The sequence below is a fragment of the Stigmatopora argus genome, chromosome 6 (genome assembly GCF_051989625.1).
Source record: "Stigmatopora argus isolate UIUO_Sarg chromosome 6, RoL_Sarg_1.0, whole genome shotgun sequence".
NCBI lineage: Eukaryota > Metazoa > Chordata > Actinopteri > Syngnathiformes > Syngnathidae > Stigmatopora > Stigmatopora argus.
In genome coordinates this window covers 5,689,797-5,709,865 of record NC_135392.1, presented here as the reverse complement: position 1 = coordinate 5,709,865, position 20,069 = coordinate 5,689,797, and the positions used below count along the sequence as shown (strand labels likewise).

General features: G+C 40.3%; 2 protein-coding genes across 4 annotated transcripts; one reads left to right on the top strand and one right to left on the bottom strand.

Moving 5' to 3' along the window:
* Positions 1-367: 367 nt before the first annotated feature.
* LOC144075590 (protein polybromo-1-like) lies at positions 368-14,216 on the bottom strand. 3 transcript variants are annotated; one of them, XM_077602808.1, is made up of 30 exons: positions 14,092-14,216; positions 12,465-12,614; positions 12,265-12,362; positions 12,056-12,203; positions 11,810-11,956; positions 10,598-10,714; positions 10,452-10,520; positions 10,262-10,360; positions 10,099-10,184; positions 9,940-10,025; positions 9,623-9,839; positions 8,494-8,635; positions 8,324-8,418; positions 7,967-8,246; positions 7,794-7,896; positions 6,405-7,044; positions 6,113-6,324; positions 5,665-5,847; positions 5,426-5,583; positions 5,079-5,330; positions 4,871-5,016; positions 4,136-4,293; positions 3,772-3,955; positions 2,866-3,064; positions 2,569-2,767; positions 2,343-2,492; positions 1,388-1,537; positions 1,086-1,138; positions 638-830; positions 368-553 (listed from the first exon to the last, which is right to left on the bottom strand). In XM_077602808.1, exons 2-30 carry the CDS (start codon positions 12,603-12,605, stop codon positions 390-392), a joined length of 4,869 nt encoding a protein of 1,622 aa, XP_077458934.1. In that variant the 5' UTR covers positions 12,606-12,614; positions 14,092-14,216; the 3' UTR covers positions 368-389. The 3 variants fall into 3 exon arrangements, with proteins under 3 accessions (XP_077458934.1, XP_077458935.1, XP_077458936.1); XM_077602809.1 differs by lacking the exon at positions 1,388-1,537 and having other exon boundaries at positions 2,427-2,492; XM_077602810.1 differs by lacking the exons at positions 10,099-10,184; positions 10,262-10,360; positions 10,452-10,520; ... (4 more) ...; positions 12,465-12,614; positions 14,092-14,216 and having other exon boundaries at positions 8,494-8,654; positions 9,940-10,024.
* Positions 14,217-15,371: 1,155 nt separating this feature from the next.
* Positions 15,372-19,668, top strand: wdr77 (WD repeat domain 77). The gene is made up of 10 exons (XM_077602898.1): positions 15,372-15,773; positions 16,275-16,460; positions 16,534-16,675; positions 16,756-16,805; positions 17,388-17,458; positions 17,783-17,840; positions 18,922-18,993; positions 19,081-19,189; positions 19,261-19,329; positions 19,411-19,668. The coding sequence occupies exons 1-10, from the start codon at positions 15,662-15,664 to the stop codon at positions 19,553-19,555; spliced, it is 1,014 nt and encodes a 337-aa protein (XP_077459024.1). The 5' UTR covers positions 15,372-15,661; the 3' UTR covers positions 19,556-19,668.
* The last annotated feature ends 401 nt before the right edge of the window (positions 19,669-20,069 follow it).

The window sequence follows — 20,069 nt, the reverse complement described above, 5'->3', positions numbered from 1 at the left end:
GAGCACTGCAACATTAAAGTTCAGTTATTTTCCAAAAAAAGGTCATCTTTATTGGAAATGTATACAATAAAAATAAAAACACTTACACAGACAAAAATGCAACTTGGTGACAATCAGGCAACATTGTCTTTTAATAAACTTCCATTAAACAAGTATGAAATGAAAAAAAATGTAATGCTTTACAATTATATCATAGAATGATCATTTTAACAATATTGCACTTGAAACAGTACATCGGAAATGTTTAATCAAATGAAACGTTGCTCCAATAAGCAACTTCTGTTAACGTGAAGACAATCTTAGTAACAACAACAACAACACAAAGTTTAACACTTTTATCGAGCATGAACCTATTCCTCTCTGAAACAGAGACACAGATCTTGACCAGGCTACAGATGGTGTGAGTAGCGAATGTTCAGGGTATCTCTTAGCATGAGGTCACGCAGACGCCATAGGGCATCAGCCATTGTCTTGTGGGCACCTTTACTCTTTAACCAGTGGGATGGTAGTCGACTTTCTTGCTCTTTTGTAAGGCGAACATCTTGTTTTTTAGCTGAAAGGCAATAAAGTTTAAAGTCATATGTTTATAATACCTATTTATCTAGGGATGAGTTTATGACAGGTAAAAGGTATTGACCTGAAAGTGTTTGGTTCCACTTGCTGATGTTAGATGACTCGGCTGTTAAACCCTCGATGTAGCTAAGGTATGCATCAGAGTGGAGGAGCCTCTGGGACTTGACAGGAGGTGACACAAACAGTGGGCTGGAGGGTTGCTGGCCTTGTCCTGGGAATTGCGGGGGAGCCTGTTGTCCAGGTACTATCAAACCCATCTATAGATAATGCATGATAAACATAGAGGCCATTGTAGTATTTCACTCCTATCATACGCAATTTGAATTGAATTTAATGCTTTCATTGTGTGCGAAGAGAAGAGTTTGATTCTATGTGAAATCAGCAGTGTTCCCGTATTGTTTGTTTTTTACTTTAGACAATTGTGTCTAAAAAAAATAGCCCCATTTTTTTCAAGTACTAATTGCAAATATGAAGTGGAATCAAATAAATACGACAATTGGGGTTTAGCTTACCTGGGATCCATGAATGCTTCCTGCTCCAGTTTCAACTCCCATACCGTTAATGCCTGGGATATTCAACACAAGGAGAACGACTCACACAACCTATTACTGCAATTCAAATCATTTTAGCAACAGTTAATATGTTTACAAGGTATTTTTCTTGAACTAAGATGACTTTATTTTTAATCAATGATACATCCTACATCAATTGTCATCAAAGAAAAGTCACAGCCTTTTGGTACAGGTAGCCCCTCCAGCAAATCAGATCGGCAGGCAAGTGTATGGCAGGTGAGGTGGCTTAATGGCACTCTTACCAAAATATCTCATTCCAGGGAACCCAGGCATAGGGAGTAGAGTATGTTGGAGGTAAAATGGCTCTCCCATATGATGATATGGTGGAATGTCAGTCATACTAATCATTCCTAGGGGCATCATTGATGATCTACATGCATCCATTATACCTTCTTCAGAATAAAAAAGCAGCAACACAAAACACAGCAACATGCATTAGTTAGTCATCCTAAACTGCAAGCATGCATTCCAAGTTAGTAATTAAGTACTCACATGCCATACCACACAGAAAATAAAAGGATTAATGGTTTCAACCATGCTAAAAATAACATGGCATTTGAACCAGGGCTCGGTCTTCACAAGTGTTTTGTATTTGAGGCAACATATTACAACCCTGCCCTGCGATGGGCTGACCGTGACCGGACGTTTGGTCGCCGGACTTTTGGTTGCCGGACGTTTGGTCGCGGACGTTTGGTCGCAGACGTGTGAGTGTATAAGAGTTTGTATGTACATGAGTTGTCCCCTTAGGAAGGGACGTCAGTCAGGGTCTTAACAAGTTCTCCAACAAAACACAATAAAAGTATGAGAAATTTGGAGCTTTTCTTTAGCCTAATAATTAATAGGGCATTAAGTATGACTAAATAATAATTCACAGTTTGTATTTAGGGAATTTGAGCAACAATTTTAAATGGTAATTATCAATAACCTTCAGGGCGACCAAAAGTCCGGCAACCAAACGTCCGAGTACCTGGGCTGACCACCACTTCAGGGTGTTCCCTGCCTGGTGCCAATAGTTAGCTGGAATAGGCTCCAGCACCCCATTGTGAGGATAAGCGATTCAGAAAATGAATGAATAAATGATTACAATACATACATACTGATGTGATAAAAAGAAAAGTGAGTATATCAAGCAGGAAAGGATATTAGTAGTGCCCTGAATGATACACTGGGAATCACTGTGCAACTGTGAGGGGTTACCTGACACAGGCGTCATGCTTGGATTTAGCATCCCCATGGGGATTGGAGCAGGCACCACTCCTATCAGTGCCCCTACTGGGGTACCTGCTCGAGAGGATGTGTAGTGTGTCCGATCACGCTCCTGTTGCTCTGCCACTTTAGCTGCTCGCTCTGCAACACAACAAGGAAAAATGAGAGATTTTGTTCACCAACATTGCTGAAAACATTTAAAAATATCCCTCTTTACCTTCATACTCTGCTTTTATTGAACTTTCCAAGTTTCTCCACTCTGTGCCCACCAGGCGGCTCAGCTCGCCAAAGGAAAAGTCCGGGTGACGAGCTTTAATGACGGACCGCATTTCGCTGCTGAAAAGGATGTACCCGCTCATGTTGATCTTTCGCTTTGAGCCCTCCTTCTTAGAAAGCCCCTTTACCGATTTTGTTGACTGTGAATAAAATTAAAAAGAAAATTAAAAATACCACACGCTAAAGATTGAATTGTTTAGTTCCTTGACATATTTAAATCCTTCACAACAAGCCTGACCTGTGTGGGATTGTAAGTCATGAGATCCATGTCACCACACATGGATGAATGCATCCGAGGAAGAGAATGATCAAGCTCGCTGTCCTCATCTCCGAGTTCCTCCAGCTCTTCATCAGTCATATCAGCAAATTTAGCCTCCAGTTCCTCAATTTTCTTATCTAGCAAAGGCGATGGCTCCTTTTGGGGGACTATAAGCTTCCTAAATGAGAAAAAAATAGGTCAAAAGAGTTCTATAAACTTCCAAAAACATACCAAGACAGTGATTATTGTTGCCTAACGAAATCAGCGGTTCTTTCTCGTAAATTTTGAACAGCACAATGCAAAAACAAATCAGTACTGCACTGCTCCACAATTTGAATGAAGAGGAGCAAACAATTTTTGTCCAACGTTGACATTAAAAGCAACGTTAGTGTAGATCAGGGGTGCTCATTATGTCGATCACGATCGACCAGTCGATTGCCAAGGTGCTATTAGTAGATTGCCTGAGAGTAAGATTTTATCCAGTCTGTTAGTTTTCTTCAGGCCTGAACAAAGTTTCGTTTGTGCAATGTGCCCACTGCAATACTCACCCATCAGGATCTAAGTGAGGTGCTGACAGCCTTGGCTAAGATAAACTACCTATCACAGCTGCTTGTTAAGTCTTTCCCTTGATGTTGAACAGCTTCATTTTGACGCTCTTTGTTAAGTAAAGAGATGCGTCTCAGCTGGCCTCCCTCCGACCTCAGAGCCGACAACTCCCAAACGGGATGTAGGCTCATTGCCTTGAAATAAGTAGATCGTGGGAGGTTGGCTCCTTGAAAAATAGCTCTTGGAGCAAAAAAGTGTGAACACCCCTGGTGTATATGAATGCATTTTCATAGAGCTTGTGGTGGCTAAAAGCAGTAAATCTCATATGGGTACAATTACCTAAAGTAATAGATTTCATCCTCCACCACCTTTCCAGATAAAGAAAAGCGCTTGAGTCCTTTGAACCGCTTCATTTGCTTCTCACTTTCTATGTAGCGACTCTCGCAGAGTAAAACATTTTCTTCAGCTACTTCGGTTGGGCGACAGGATAGATACTCTTTGTAGGATGACACCACACACTTCCCTGTCAGAAAACAATTGGGCATGAAACACACACCTACATAATTACTGTTTTGTGTATTATTTGGCTAGTATGACTTCTACTCAGCTGTGACTCATACTCCCAAAAAATTAGAACTAATACATTAGCCAAATTAGGGTTGTGCATTCAGGGTGGTGAACTTGCTGGTGACATAAAGCTTACCTATGATGCAGGTCATGGGACAAGCCTCTTCAAGGTTACTCAAGAAAACTTCCTTTTTATAGAACATTTTAGTGGGCTCATGCTCCGTTTCCTCAGGGTGGATGAAAATTGGGCCAAAAAAGTAGCCAGCTCCATCTCGCATCCACATTTTTTCAATCCTGAACAACAAAGTTGAAGATTTAGTTATTAAAGTAGACAATATTTATCAACATTGATCAAGAACTCACAAATGACAAATCATTAATCTGCTAATGTCACCAAAAGTTGATGTCTGCCGACCCAGAACAACTTCTGGTTCCAGTGATGCAAAATAAGTAATGTACTGTTTTTAATCGCATAATTTTATGACTTTTCTCCAAATATTACTTAAATCTCAATTATTAAGCAAAAAAATGTTGTGCTCACAGACTTTACGTCGCCAAAAGTTGATTGATGCTCTAGAAACCAAACAAGTTCCGGTTCATGTGAGAGAAAAATAAGCAAAATGACTGTTTCACAATTTGAATCTTGTAATAGTATAATCTATAATTTAACGTTGATCATATTTTGATTTTAACCTTGTAATAGTTCAATTTTAATCTCATTATACTCATATTAATTTTCTTTCTGTATTTTAGTTGGGCCTTACAGTGTGGTTAATATGGTACTTAGTTCCACGTGACTTCCACCCCCAATTAGTGCCCAGTTGCTTTTAAAGGTTATTGGTTTAAGCATGCACTAACACATTTACTACACCTTCCCACTCGATGACGCACAAGTCCATGAGACCCAATATAGACACAGTCTCCCACTTTTAGCCACTGATTGTTGTAGCAGAGCTGTTCATAGTATTGGCATCCTGCCTCCCCATTGGTCATCTCTATTGGTACATCTTCCTTCTCCTGGAGATAAAACATAAAGTATCATGTGAAAACATGAACCACAAAACACAGAAAAAGCCTACCTTTTCCAAGTTGCTACATTCTACAACTTTGGCTTCATCTGTGACTTCTGTTAATTTCTCTTCTTTCGGGGCAAATATGGATGCAACCCGCACAACTGGCAGAGGAACTTCTCTTGGGACAAAGCGAACTGAATTCAAGGGCATGGTCCACAATTTGATCTTCTTGAAGGACTTGGATTTTGCAGAATAGCGTGACTCACAGACATGGACATCCTCTGACCTGAATCCTTCTGGGGAGAGTTTAAAGTATTCCTGAAATCATAGACCATATAAAGACTATTAAGCACATGCATCTACAGTATCTATGACAACTGTTACTCAGATGAAGGATGGGCTAAAACTATTACCTTCACAAACATAACCACACATTTTCCTAAAATCTTGCTGACGCGAGCCTTGCTGTAATAGTCGCTCTTGAAAACTTCCTTCTCCAAGAACTTCCGCGTAGCAACATGGAATGTCTCATTTGGTCTGTAGAACCAACATCCATAGAGCCACTTCTCACCTGAAATGATTGAATAATGACAATCAAGAGTAGAATGGGATTTTCTTGGATGATTCTTTAAAAACAATTCCAGAAACTGACCTGTGTCATCTTGCCACAGGCGCTCAATGTAGATAATGTGAGGCTGCAGGTTCGGCTCAGCGGGCTCTACATAAACATAATCTCCTACACAATACATGTTGTCCTTGAAGCTGCAGTCTTGACTGTAAGTGCGCTGTGTGCTCTGGACCGGAACCCCGACTGATTCTTCCCTCTTTTCTGCCTCTGGGAAGTCACAGGATGCTTTTTAACAACACGTATACATATTTGGTGATGCTGAAAACAAACGCTTAGAATATCTTGTTTTTCTCACACAAAAATAATCATTATAATTTTAGTATATAGACTTTAGGTTAAAATTTTGTTTTGTGGTGCGCTGTGATATTTTTATAAAGTTGAAAGAGCGAATTAGCTCAATACATTTTGGGAAACAGTGACCTAAACAAAGAGATTTCAGGTAAAGTAAAAAAAAAAGAGTAAAGTCAAATACCCATTTTCTCTTCTTCCCTCTTGATTTTGTCCTCCTCCATTTCTTTGGGTAGTTTTCGCTTCTTCTCTTTATCCACATCATTATGCAGATTTTTGGATGTATAGCTTAGAGCAGGAGACATTAAAATCTCACCGTTCTTACACAGCTCGTCTCGAATCCTGATGAGGAAGTGCTGTAGCTCGACGGCATCTTCAAAGATTTCAGAGTCTGTCCTAGAAGGACAAACAACACCAAAATAACGCCCAGTCCACACAACAGATATTTGTACAAACTGGGCAGGAGTATATCAAACCTGTTCAGGTGTCTAGCCTTTTCCAACACTTCAAACATCTGTTCCTGAAACACATCCAGCCTCTTATAGCATCCTCCATCTACATTCTTTCGAATAATTTCAAAATTAAGAGGGGGCTTCTCTGGGTGTGCTGGGTCAATGGCAGGTATCTCAGCCAGTGAATCACTGTAGCAACGTCCCTCATCATCTTGATGGCCGAGCACTGAGACAAAGAGGCTGCGAATGAGTTCCTGGATAAGGCGAGACACATCGGGGACGTAGGCGTCCTCCGCCCCTTCCAATGTGCGCCTGGTCTCCAGCAACACCCGATGCAGGACTAGCGCATCCCGGTAAATAAGAGACTCTGGCTCATTGTATGTACATGCATTGTTGAACATGAGTACAAAGTCCTCCACTAGTACATCTACATCTTGATACTTATTGGCCAACATGTGGCTCTTGATCTTCTCCATGTCTACTGGTTTCTTGATAGCTATGTAGTAATCTGGCAACTCGGCACGGGATGGAAGACGCAGAAAGATAGTGCTGAGGCGCCTGCCCCGTTTGTCTGTGTAGTTTTTGACAGCTTCATACAGCTCATTCAGTTTCTGTTGCAAGGGTGTCAGATATTTGGATTTCTTCAGTGTCACGTTTGTCTTTCCTTAAAAAAAGAAAAAAGAAAATCGATAAGCGATGAACGTTCTAATACATGATGGAGTAGATGTATGATGCAGAACTTTTTATTGAAACAATTCAATTAATAAATCTGAAATTTCTACTGAGATCTTTATTGAGGACTTCATTGACCTATAGAAATCCACCTATATAACATTTCAATTGTGAAAATAATGTATTTGATTCTAAATAAAATGCAAGATAAAGTGGCAAAGTCTTCCAAAAGAGACCAAAATGAAAATCTATATTAATATCTAATAATGTGACAATGTTAAAGGTTCTATGAAATGGTGACCATGTAAAAAATATATATATATTTTTTTATTTATGATCGCATAGTATATTCTACCCAAAACAATGAGTCAGGCAACGTCCACTTTCCTGCAGCAATTTTGGTTGTGACATCACAACCAGAATTGATGATACTCACTAACTAGAAAGTGGATGGATTGGATGCTAGCAGACTGCAAACATCTGCAGATCATTCTGCGTAAAAGCTACTATTTGGAGATTTTTAGTGGGTGGGGCCAAGGGAGTTAAGAGGGAAGATTAAGTGCAGTACAAATCAAATTTTATTATTAAGCCATTTCTATCAATTTTTTGGATGGATTTTTGTCCGAATTATAATCTGTACAGTACATTGGGCAAAAACACTCGGGTTTAATTATGGTCATTTTTCCCCCACAAATCTTAAATTGGCCTTTTTGGTAGTCAATTCATGCAGAGTCCACTTACTTATTTTCAATTTTGAGGAGACCGTGGCATCATCTGTCACTGGCCCAAGATCTCTGCGTCTATCTGTCATAATTTTCTCGAGGACGTCAGCATCATTAAACACCTGCAAATCAAGAATAAGCGTTTCACATACAAATGACCAACAAAGAAATGAAAGTATTAACCATCGTAACCTGTGAGCCCTCTTCATTGTAGTGGCGAGCATTGCGAAACATCAGCTTCATATCCCCCACCATGGCATCTTCACTGGTGTACTTGTCTGAACGGATGTTGAGCTCTATGGTCTTCAAGTCCATTGGCTCCAGGATGACCTTGTAGTAATCAGCATAGTCCTTCTTGGAGGGCTTTACCATGAAGAGGTCACACAAACGCCTGCCAGTGCTCGCCTCCCGTGCGTCCGTTACAGAGGCAAAAAGAGCTTTCATTCGTTTTTTCTTAGTGTTCTTCTTGTGACTGGAACAAGGGCCACAAAGCGCTATCATGAACTTGCAAACTAGGATGATAGCTAACGAGAGGGTGACAATTAGTACCTCTTTCTTTTATTGCTACTGGTGTCAGAGGTGGCAGAAGAAAGCATACTATCTCCATCGTCGTCATCTCGCTGTAAAAGCTCCTTTCGCTTTACCTAGCCAGTCGATCAAGTCACAACTCGCATTTCAACTCAACTCATCAAAACGTGAAATCGAACAACAAGACTGACCTGCTGAATGTTCTGCAGTTTGAGTGCACGCTTGTAGATGGAGGAGTGGGGAACATTGTAACGCTTGGCGTTCTCAAACATCAGAGTTAGATCAGAGTCCATATGCTCCATACTATCGTACTCATTGTTCTTCAACTTGCTCCTGTTGGGCATTACGGCCTCTTACATTTGGGAAGGGGGGCACAGAAATACTGTATTGCACAGATAGTCAAATACTGTAGAAGTTAAAGGAGTATGTTAGTAGGAAGAAGAGAAAGTGGGGAATGGCGTTCAACCTAAATTCTGCCACAGTGTACTTCTTTTAAGTGTTTCTACATCAAAAGTAAAACCCAGTTGTAGTTAATCTACCAATTAGCGTATTTTCCACACTGTAAGGTCCAACTAAAAGATTTCAATTGTCAATTTTGTCAAAAGCCTGCAGCGCGCCTTATAATCCAGTGTGCCGTATACATGGATCAATATTGGTTAATCATTGTATAATAAGGTACTCGGACGTTTGGTCGCCGGACGTTTGGTCGCCGGACGTTTGGTCGCCGGACGTTTGGTCGCCGGACGTTTGGTCGCCAGACGTTTGGTCGCCCGGACGTTTGGTCGCCCGGACGTTTGGTCGCCCGGACGTTTGGTCACCGGACGTTTGACAACAGTTTACTGTTGAAACCAGCTCTCAGAATTATATTCATGAGTGAGAGAGTTTAATATCTAAATATCTACTGTTGAAACCAGCTCTCAAAATTATATTCACCCGGGCGACCAAACGTCCGGGCGACCAAACGTCCGGGCGGCCAAACGTCCGGTGACCAAACGTCCGGCGACCGAACGTCCGGTCACGGTATAATACAGTAATCCCTCAAATATCGCAGTTAATGTAGACCAGACATCGCCGCGATAATTGAAAAATCGTGAAGTAGGGTCACCCCTATTATAACTTTTTTTACCACCACTACTACTACTGCGTCTAATAAACCGGTGCACCTTGTAGTATATGAAACAAATTTTAAGATAGGCCTCGCATAGAAGGCGCACCATAGAGTGTGGAAAATATAATACTTTTTAGCTCCTAACATGTTTTCAAGGAGAAAAATTCAAGTCAAGTTAAACAAATAACAATCATGTTCATCACATGGCATACTTGATCTGATGGAGACACAAGGGCTGAGTGATCTGCTGGTAGTAGTCAGGGTAGTCCTTCCGTGAAGGCAGCTGATGGAAAGGTTCCGATATAAGGAGGCCCTGGCTATTCCTGGCACCACGTACAGCTTCATACAGCTGGAAGATGGGGTTGGTCATGTCGATGTTAGTGGTCAAACTCTCAGCCTCAGACTCTCCCTCGTCATAGTGAACAGACCCTAAGTAATGGAGGGACAGGCAAACAGATCATAACAATTGTCTAAACCTAATCAATGTCAAAATAATGTGTCTCTGTATTTCAAAATAAAGTCAACGTACCAAAAAGTATTCCGTCCTCGTCACTTTCATACTGCAGAGCCATACTAATTGGCGAGAGCCCCTCGCCCCGAACACACCTCCGATTCCTGGGGAAACAAGTAGAACAATAAAATAAATTGTGCATACCCCCAAAAATATTTTTTTGTTTTTGCTCAGTACCTGACACGACTGCTGGACTTGAGTAATTCTCCATGTTCAGTCTCTGATTTCTTTTGAGCAAAAATCTTTTTAATGGTGGTTGCATCCTGAACACAAATGCAAGGCAAGAAAAAATTTGAGATTTTTTTTTTCTACCAAATAATAGTCTCAGATATACACTTACCTTAAAGACCTGTGATCCAGGCTCATTATAAGTTTTGGCATTTTTGACCAACAAATCTATATCTTTAGCCATAGCATTAACACTCCTGTAGTGGCCCATCTTATTTGAAAAGAGAAAACATACAATGATATCAATAAAATCTGGTTTATGTCTAGAATAGAATGGAAGAAGCTGATGAAAGAAATGCTACCTGAATCTTTTGAGCGACAAGTTTCAGATCTATGGGCTCTTTGATGATTGCATAATAATCTGGATATTGCTAAATAAAAAAAGGGAAACATTGCACGTCAAATTAGTCATTAATTTCATTTGAAATAATATTGAATAGTTTCGTACTGTTTTGGAGGGCAACCTCTGAAAAAGATCGCTGACAAGTCGTCCCGAAGGCTCAGCATATGTCACCACAGAATCAAGGAGTTGCTCTAGGACATCTCGCAAGCAGGCTGGTGGACTCTGTCATGATGTGAAGTAAAAAAAAATGAAAATATTTTCAATATGCAAAATGACGCCGTTCACGTGACAGCCAGTGGCAGTAGCTCTGTACACTCATGTTCTTTGTGTTTTACAGCCCTTCTATCTTTTTTATAATTACATTTTAATATTTCTTAATACATTCATTTTTACTTTACTTTGTCCTTTATACTTTTTACTTTAATGTTTTTACAACTTTCCTTGTTCTGTTAGCCTGGCTTCTTTCGGCTACTTCTTTTTTGGAACCATTCAGTCATGCCTACGCTGTCACACACATGGGACTAGCTGTTACAATACGCAGCAGAAGAAGCAACACCTCGGTGCCGCCGGAGATTCGGCGCTGGACAAAAGTGCTGGGGGAAGACGCAACGCTTCTGACCAACCATTCCATCATGGGATAAGATGGAAGAGCTGTCGGCGCTTACCAGCAACGGAGTCGAGGGGCTCTACTCTGGTACTGTTGTCTCCAGCTCCAGACTACTGAGGAACTGTGCGGATAAGCTTGGAAGAGTGACTCTGCATATTCTCTACCTCGGTCACAGTCTGCAGAAGTTCCCCATCTTGTGGAAGACTTCCTGTGTGTGGTTCCAGTTTTTGTCCAACTTTACGTCTTTTGAGTCTGTATCCGTTTTTGCTACCGCAACCAAAATGGCGCCGTTCAAGTGGCAGCCGGCGGCCGTAGCTCCGTCCACTCTTGCTCGTTTTGTGTTTTTGCTGCTTTCCTGTCTTAATGATTTGATTTGGTGATTCTTAATAATCCCATTTACTTTGATTTGCTTTGTACTTTGTGCTTTTGCTTTGTTGTTCTGTGGCCTTTGCGACTGTACTGTCTAACTTATAACTATGCCTTTTCTTGCTACTGTCACAATGAAATTTCCCGAATACGGGATGAATAAAGTTATCCAATCCAATAAGTTTCAGGAGTTACTTAATGAATTCATTCCATAACCTATTGTCAGTTCTTTTTGTAAGATATGAAACGGTCAAAACATGATCATTCAATGCTATCTATGCCAGTTAAAATTGATTTGATGTCTATCGCTGTCAATGGAGTTAAATCAATAGAATTCAACGCACCTCATCCTCGGTCGACCCGCTGGGAAAATCTTGTGCATCATCGGCCTCATCCTCTTCGTCATCATCGCATGGCTGAACAAACTCATTCTTGGTACGTTGGTAAAGATCCCACAGTTTACAGGCTGCTCGAAACTCAGGACTGTCAGCCTGCATGCAATAGGTTCATTATTAATCTTTTTACGAAAGATTTTACGCTGACGAGGCAAAATTATTAGGAAGGATTGCCCAATTATAATAGGTTAGGACCTTGTAATATGTCTTGGCATTATGAAACAAAAGGCGAAAGTCACTGGTCAGCTGTTCCACATCATCGTATTCTTCCATCTTTAATTTCTGCTGGATCTTCATCATGTCAATAGGCTGTGACACCACGTGGTAATAATCTGGCTGGTTTCTTGAAATGAATTGTGGGAGAAATTAAGGTTCATTTAAACATGACCTAGCCTTGGCCTTACCTTCGTTTAGGGGCTCTGATGAACAGCTCACACAGCATCCTGCCTTGGTCATCCTTGTAGTCTCTGACTGTGTTGTACAGTTCATGGCATACAGCAATCTGAAGAAAAAATGTCAAAACTCACATGTAACTCTGACATCATGTTAGCTATGATGAAATAATTGTAGCTGTATGTTAGATAAGATAACGCGTGACCAGTACAGGATCTACAGTTGGAATGTTGGTGATCCTTCTCCGCTTTCTTCCACTTGAAGATGCCAATGATGAAGGCTGGCTATCATCAAAATCTCCTCCGCTCACACTGCTCGAGGGGGATGTCGCCCTCCTTCTTTTCAAGGCCATGATGAACCCCTGGAGCACATGGCTTGTGTTGTAAATTCAGTTTTACTTCATATACAAAATTCCACATCAAGAAACAGTCATACCTTAGCAGAATTGAACTTCTCAGTGTTACAGAATTGACTCAATGTCTCAATGGCGTGAGGATGTGCTTAATGTCGCACATTTTCCATGTGTTTTTCTTTTTCTTTTTGTTTGGCATTTTCAATATCATTAGAACACATTTTTTGAATCCTTTTTCACTGGAGTGAAGCTCCCAGGCTTTTTCCCCATACAACTGCTGACCACAAAGCCCACCACTTGGCTTAAGATAAGATGTTGATATTTCCAGATGCCAATAACGTATTTCATCCAGTATTTCTTACTTGTCGGACATTTATTCCAATGGAATATGGGGAATGATTCCCAAACACACAAGATATTGATGTGCTGTGAAATTTATCACACAATTATCCAAAACATATCTATGGCAGAACCTTTTTAGTTTTATTTATTTACCATACCCATCTTTGCATTTGGTATTGTGTAGTGACACATTGATAAAATAAAAGACATCTCTTGATGGCAAAAGGTCCAATACACCCCTTTCCACCTGTTGCATTTATACAATCGTATAATTCAAATTAACGCACGTAGATTTCAAAGAAACTATATTTTTAGTCAAGTCAGATGCGGTTATCATGATTTCAGTGTATGCATCAGATAACTTTTGGTAATTTACTTTCGGTTGGTGTTCTGGGATGTTTTTCTATAAGTACAATTCTCTGAAAAAGTGAAAGATGAATTGTTTCCTGGGAAATTTTTAAGCATAGCAAACTTGACTGGTTACCTTAATTTGACTTCTAAACCTGTGAACGGATGTTCACAACTGTTGCTTGTTTTGGTTGCTATTCTCTAAATTGCAAATCGCAGTAAATTGATCCACAATTCCACAACTAGATATTTCCTGGATGAATTACAATGTGTAATTTAAACAGTCATGCTGTTCAGATTTTTCCAGAGAAAACTAACAAATCAATTGTTCATTATTTTGACAAATACAAACTAACAGGAAGTTGAGTAGCCAGCTTGTAGCACACACATGCGATTATATATCATTTGGATGTTGTTAACCTAATGTCGGTTGTCACGTATATTTCCCCCTTTTTGCAATATTTATTTATTATTTTGCCTTTATGTATGTCATTTTAGAATAACTCGACTGATGTTCACATCCCCACCTCCCACCATCAGGCCCCAGCACGGCTGCCTGTACGGCGGCTGACCGTACACCTGTGCAGCGATGGCCCCTTCACGGACACGAGCAAGCCAGTTACGGTGAGGACATTTCAGTGTTCGCCATCCAAATGACCAAAATCGCCATAAACCGCGACAAACACGCCAACCGTGAATGTTAACGTCACATAACCGCAACGAACAGCGCCAAGGACGGCTCTTTATTATGTTTTGACAACAACGTAAATGGACTTGAACCGCGATTGCTGTTTACCTTTCGCGTTAATAGACCCACAGAATCTTGACCGAGAGGACAGCCAATCACTCATCGATTTCAGATACGCAGACAGCAGTGTAAAGCTGCGCTAACGTTTTAGCTCTGTTTCCGCCACCTGTCGCCTTCAAAACAAATGCTGTGTCAGGGCGTAGAAGCGCCGGTACATGTTTTAAAAAAAATAGTACAACATGAAATAAATAAAAGAATGTTTGATTTGACTTGCTTAAAAAGTACAAGTAAAATTGATTAAATTTGGTAAAACCGGGCTTGTTGAATCTATCGTAACTAGAACAGTCCAATTGATTTAATGGCCACATAATGAAGTGACCTGGATGAGTGACAGTATTCAGAGGCACACTTTTTTATTGTATTAATTTATTTATATTATGCCAGCGATGGTGCAGTGGTTCTTCGGCCTGACTGTGGTGCAGGTAGTGTGGGTTTGATTTCTACTTAGTGGTGGTATGAGTGTGAGCATGAGTGGTTGTCTGTCTCTCTGTATCCCCTATGGCTGTCTGGCGACCAGTCTAGGGGATACCCTGAATTGGTGGCCAGCCAATCGCAGGGCACAATTAGACCAGCCTACCATGCATTTTATTGGGATGTCGGAGGAAACCGGAGTGCCCGGAATAAACACGCAAGCACAGGGAGTACATGCAAACTCCATACAGGAAGGCCGACCTGGGATTGAACCCTCGATCTCAGAAATATGAGGCTGATGTGGTGTCACCTAACCATGACCCCTAACCCTATGACATTAAATGTTATCAAAATGTTGTAAAAAGGGCACTGTAACATACACTAGTAGTTAGTTCAGTGACTTTTGCATCCCACAAGGGAGGTGTGGATCACTCATAGTACTAAAATCTAAACTTATGAATTTGAAATCCAAGCTTCAGCCACAAATTTTCACCTTCAACGGCATCCCTTCTAACGCAAAACCTTCTCTGGCAAGCTGTCATCCACCCTTGAAATGAGTCTCCATTTTCCTCAGCAGCACACCACTCGTTTCCTGTGAATAAAGTGAACTTCACACAAAAGCCATTTTATGGTTGATTAAAAAAAAGATGGTCAAATTGGGGCGTTTTCATCGACCATCTGCCAATAAAATGGACAACGTTGTAACAAACATGAATATTGTGTTGATTAGTATATCAGACGAAACATATATGTGCAAAAAATGGGAGGCTCTGAGTGTTTGTTAACGTATGTTGCATTCGCTGACTGACATACAGTATTTGTCCGGATGGTGGCAGTATACCAAAACCTTACACTTGGGAAAAGTAGGAAGTAAAAGCAACGAAGAAGACGGAGCCATTACGTTCATTGCCCGCGTGTTAATTCTGCATTCACTCAAGACTAGGAAACCACAGTTTTAAACGTTGTCTATTGCTAAACTGGCGTTTAGTATAAAGTAGGTTATAGTGCAACCTTCACTGAACGCATTGTCTAAAAAGGGATTACTTTTGATTTGTTTCTTTTGTTAAGCAGTCTTTCACATTGCGAATTTCGCGTTGTTTGTCTGGATAATCAAGCCCCAGTACAAACTTTACCTGTGTTTATTTGGATGAGGGGTGCAGGAATAGAGAGTACAATGACGAAGGAGAATCCTTGGAATATTCCTCCTAATGCTCCAGCCTGCATGGAGAAGCATCTGTGCGGGGCGCAGTACAGAGCAGGTAATGTCCGTTTTTGATGGGTTGAAACCCACCACGCGTGCCAATTCTAATAATAATAGGGACTAGATGCTTCCCACGTACTAGTATAAACGCATCTGAGGTCATAACACCGGTAAACGCGACCATCTGATGCTAGATTGCCTTAACATGGCATTCAAATGTGGAGCAGAGAAGGGGTGTTACCTCACAGGTTTTGGCATCGGGGTTCAAATTAGTGATGTTCCGATACTCAATATGTATCTATTTTTTGGAGTATATCGCATTTGGTTATAAGATCGAGAGTAGTTGCGTGTACCATCGTGCCTTTTGGCTCTAAATCAAAACAATAAGCAAAAATATCAGTATGTCTACTACTCTTTAGATTGATACCTTGAGAAAAATCAGATTGTATTATTGAATTCAATGCTTTGGTCCTTTGTGGAAAATTTAGTGATTGTTGTTTCTAATTGCATGAAAATGATGCTACCAATTTTAAGCTCTTGCCATCATTTTCCCTCCCAGATGGCACCCTGTTGCTAGGATCTTCCAGTCTCGCTGGCAGGAGTTGGCAGGGCTCATTGTGGATCTACAGCAACCCAGACCAGGCCCCCAACGAGGGCTTCTGCAAAGCTGGCGTTCAGACTGAGACCGGAATCACGGATGTCAAGTGGATGTCAGAAAAGAGTGTGGTTGTGGCATCAGATTCAGGTAACACCAGCTCCCCACAAAGGAGTTTTTACTCTGAGAATTTTGCGGACCGCTGACGATTTCACCTTGGAAGGTGCCTTGGAGCTGTGGGAGCTGGCTGAAGACGAGCGCCTCCTGGTCAACCGCTTCACCAAACACGAGCATGATCACATCGTGACTAGTGTGAGTCCCGTAGCTACAGGAAACAGTGCCGTGACTGGGAGCATGGATTGCAGGTAAGATGATGCTACTACAATGACACGTACGAACCGCAATTTTCTGTTTGCCACCAAGAATGTTTGTCATTTTACGATAGAATTAAAGTGTGGGACCTGAGTCAGGAGACCGCTGTCACTTCATACAATGGTAAGGACTATTGCATTCACAATCTAATTCTGCAGTTTATGTTCCAAATGTTTGTCTCAAATTTTATATAGTACATACATGTTGTAGCTTGCCAAGCACCATATGGATATGGAATTACAAATGCATTATTCACAGTCAGTCATATCCAGTTTATAGATGAAAAAACAATTAAAATGTGTTTTTACAAATCAAATCACAGTTTTTCAGGCCAGGCAGCCCTGTGCCCGGGCTGACTATAGCACCTACAGCACGTAAACTTTGCAGGTTGCCTTAGCCAATTGGAGCCCAGCGGACTGCCGGGAGGTAGTCAATGAGAGAGCAATGCTACCAAGAGAATTTCAAAATAAAATAAGGGATGTATATACCTTTCGAGGGGTGTCTGATTATGTAACTTGGATTCTGTTTCCGTATTTTGGAAGGAGTTTGACATTGAAGCGTTTCGTATATTGATTATTTCATATCTAAAAGGATTTTTAAGTACATACTGCTGTATGTTTTTCTGCATGTTCTTTTATTTCTATACACAAGTTCTCTTCTTACAGCTCTTCTAATATAGAAATGTTCTCTGTTCCCATTCTCCAGCACACACACAACCAGTCACTTGTGTTGCCTGCAGTCCTACGGACGATTCTCTTTTCATCTCCTGTGGTCAAGTAAGATGTTCAATTTTGAGTCTCTGCAGTCATCATTTGTTTGTGGTCCCTGCGAAGTCCCTCAAAGTTTTACTTAGTAATTTGAAAACAGGAAAAACAATAAATATTCTTTTATTTATTTCATTAAAATAGGGGGACAAAACCATTCATCGATTTTAGGACTAGAGAAATGTAACTTTTTCTTCTAGCGAAAAACATGAAGTTGATGCATGCGACTTACCTTTACAGGCCTCATAAAATGATGAGGCAGGCCGCCAATTTGACATCTCTGAGTGAGGACCATTTAGACTTTCCCTAATAAGGTGTGTCTTTTTTGCTTCTCAGGATGGCCGTGTGCTCATGTGGGACAAAAGGAAGCCCGATAAACCAGCCACAAAAATAGGTGTGCAAACCTCACTAGTTTGTCATCATTGATGTTGTCATCTGAAATGGCATAAGGAGCAATGCACTTTTCTGATTTTAATGAAATACCATGAGAAAAGTTCAAGTAGTAAGTAAATATCGATGGATTTTAAAGGTTATGACTATTGTTTTACATGGTTTGTTTTCTGGCTATTGCAATTTAGTTACGATTAGAAGGATGGTAGAATTTTTTCTCAACCACTGAGCCGTGAGCAATAGTCAGGGTTTCCACGGGAAATTACAAGGTATGCATTGTCATACTCCGAGAGAGAAAAAATCTTATTATTACTAGATTTAAATTGTACTATTAGGTTAAAATTGTATTATGACAAACATTAAATCATAAATTATACTATTACAAGATTCAGATTGTAAAAGTCATTTTGTTGCTTATCTTTCTGTAACGTGAACCAGAAGTTGTTTCACTTCACAGGCTTCATTTTTTGTCAATGTTAAGTCAAAACTGCTTTTCGTGTAATTTTATAAGATTGAAGTAATATTGGGAGTATAAGTTGTAAATTTACAAGATTTATGTCATTTTCTTGTTTTTAACGTTACTTTAACCAGTGTTTGGGTTTCAAGGGCATCGACTTTTGCCAATGTAAAGTCTGAGCACAACATTGATTTTCATGTAATATTAGGATATTTAAGTAAAATTGGCTGGAAAAAAGTTATAAAATTATGACTTATTTTAACATTACTCGAACCAGAAGTTGTTCAGGGTCCGCAGACATCCTCTTTTGGTGACATTAGGTCAGTATGAAAATTTAGATTTGGGGTTTATTTGATTTCTGTTGATACAATGTTGATGAGAACGACTTTTTATTGTTGAATTTGGTGAGTTTTCAATTAGAAGATTTTGAGATGGTGGTGTGCCTTGGGATTTTTTTCAATGTGCCGCAACTCAAAAAAGGTTGGGAAACTGGAATAATCTACACTAAAATGCAATAATGCTACTGTCTATACCCACAGTAGAAATGGAGGCCATTTAATTAAAAAAATAGTTTTTAATTATTGATCTGATTTATTTTTTTAACTAATCTGTATCATTCCCCTCATAGAATTAGCGGATTCACAATGCTTGCCCACTGCAGTCGCTTGGCACCCTCAGGACAAGAGCACTATTGCTTTAGGTAAAAACTATAGCCTTTACTTATGATTTCTGAGGGATTTTTTGCCGTCTGTTTTCCATCATAAGACATTCATTCCTTTTGCTTCAGGTGATGAGGTTGGCAAAGTTAGCGTGAAGGATTTTCTAGCCAAAGAGCCTGCTCGGGTGGTGAGCGTCCATAGCCGGAGAGTTAATGGCCTGGCATTTTCTACACACCGGTACGCTTGAATCCTACCTAGTCCTCCTAAATTCTTACTATGTATTTTAACGTACTTTCTTCTCATTGCAGTAACTCTTTGCTGGCCTCCATTAGTAACGATTGCTCCCTTGCGGTTTTAAATTCTGAAATGCAGGAAATGTAAGTGTTGGTCATCATCCCTAAAGAGAAAACTTGCTCATTTAAGATAATTTCTTAAATATTGTTCCTCGCCACCCCCAGATTTAGAGATCGGCGCCACCAGGATTTTGTCAAGGGCGTGTGCTGGCTTCACGAAGGCTCGGATAAACTCACCACTGTGGGCTGGGATCACCTTGTGCTCCACCATACAGTGGATCAGATAGGGGGCGCACCCAGATCATCTTAGAACCAGGTGCACTTTAAAAGCTATGTTAATGTGTAGAACTTTGGATAGTGTTGCAATTCTGTAGTCTTAGGAAATCATCACTCGTGTTTAGAAAATAAATGGTTCAAAGTGTACGCTTTTTCGTGTCAATGTTGCGATTGCTTCCATGAAAAAAAGGGAAAAAAATTCCATCTGAATGGAGACAACACCATCGCTAGCAGCCAAGCGGAAAGAATAGTGTTAAGTAAATTGAAAAAAACAACAACAACAACAATTGACTTGTAATATTTATAGTACAGTAAAGTAAATCAACGTCTTTGCCAACCTGTCGGGAAGTAAACACTTGATTGGTGCGTGGGTGGTTTGATCTTGGTACGGAGGGCAACCAAATGGCAATCACATGATCGCAAATCATCTGTAACAGCTTTAAAAATAGTTTATGGTGAAGTGTAATAAATATTTCATTGCCCTGATAACACTAGAAAAACTCCACTAGCCTAGAATAAAATGTTGGCACTAGTGTCAGTGGGAAATG

Excerpts from the sequence above, each read along its gene's own strand:
- wdr77 (XM_077602898.1), top strand. The coding sequence starts at position 15,662 with ATGAGGGGTGCAGGAATAGAGAGTACAATGACGAAGGAGAATCCTTGG. Across the intron at positions 16,461-16,533 it reads GGTTGTGGCATCAGATTCAG|GTGCCTTGGAGCTGTGGGAG; the intron begins GTAACACCAGCT and ends TCACCTTGGAAG. Across the intron at positions 17,459-17,782 it reads TTTTCATCTCCTGTGGTCAA|GATGGCCGTGTGCTCATGTG; the intron begins GTAAGATGTTCA and ends TTTGCTTCTCAG.
- LOC144075590 (XM_077602808.1), bottom strand. The coding sequence starts at position 12,605 with ATGGCCTTGAAAAGAAGGAGGGCGACATCCCCCTCGAGCAGTGTGAGC. Across the intron at positions 9,840-9,939 it reads CGAGGACGGAATACTTTTTG|GGTCTGTTCACTATGACGAG; the intron begins GTACGTTGACTT and ends TCCATTACTTAG. Across the intron at positions 4,294-4,870 it reads GTGCGTCATCGAGTGGGAAG|GATTGAAAAAATGTGGATGC; the intron begins GTGTAGTAAATG and ends TTTGTTGTTCAG.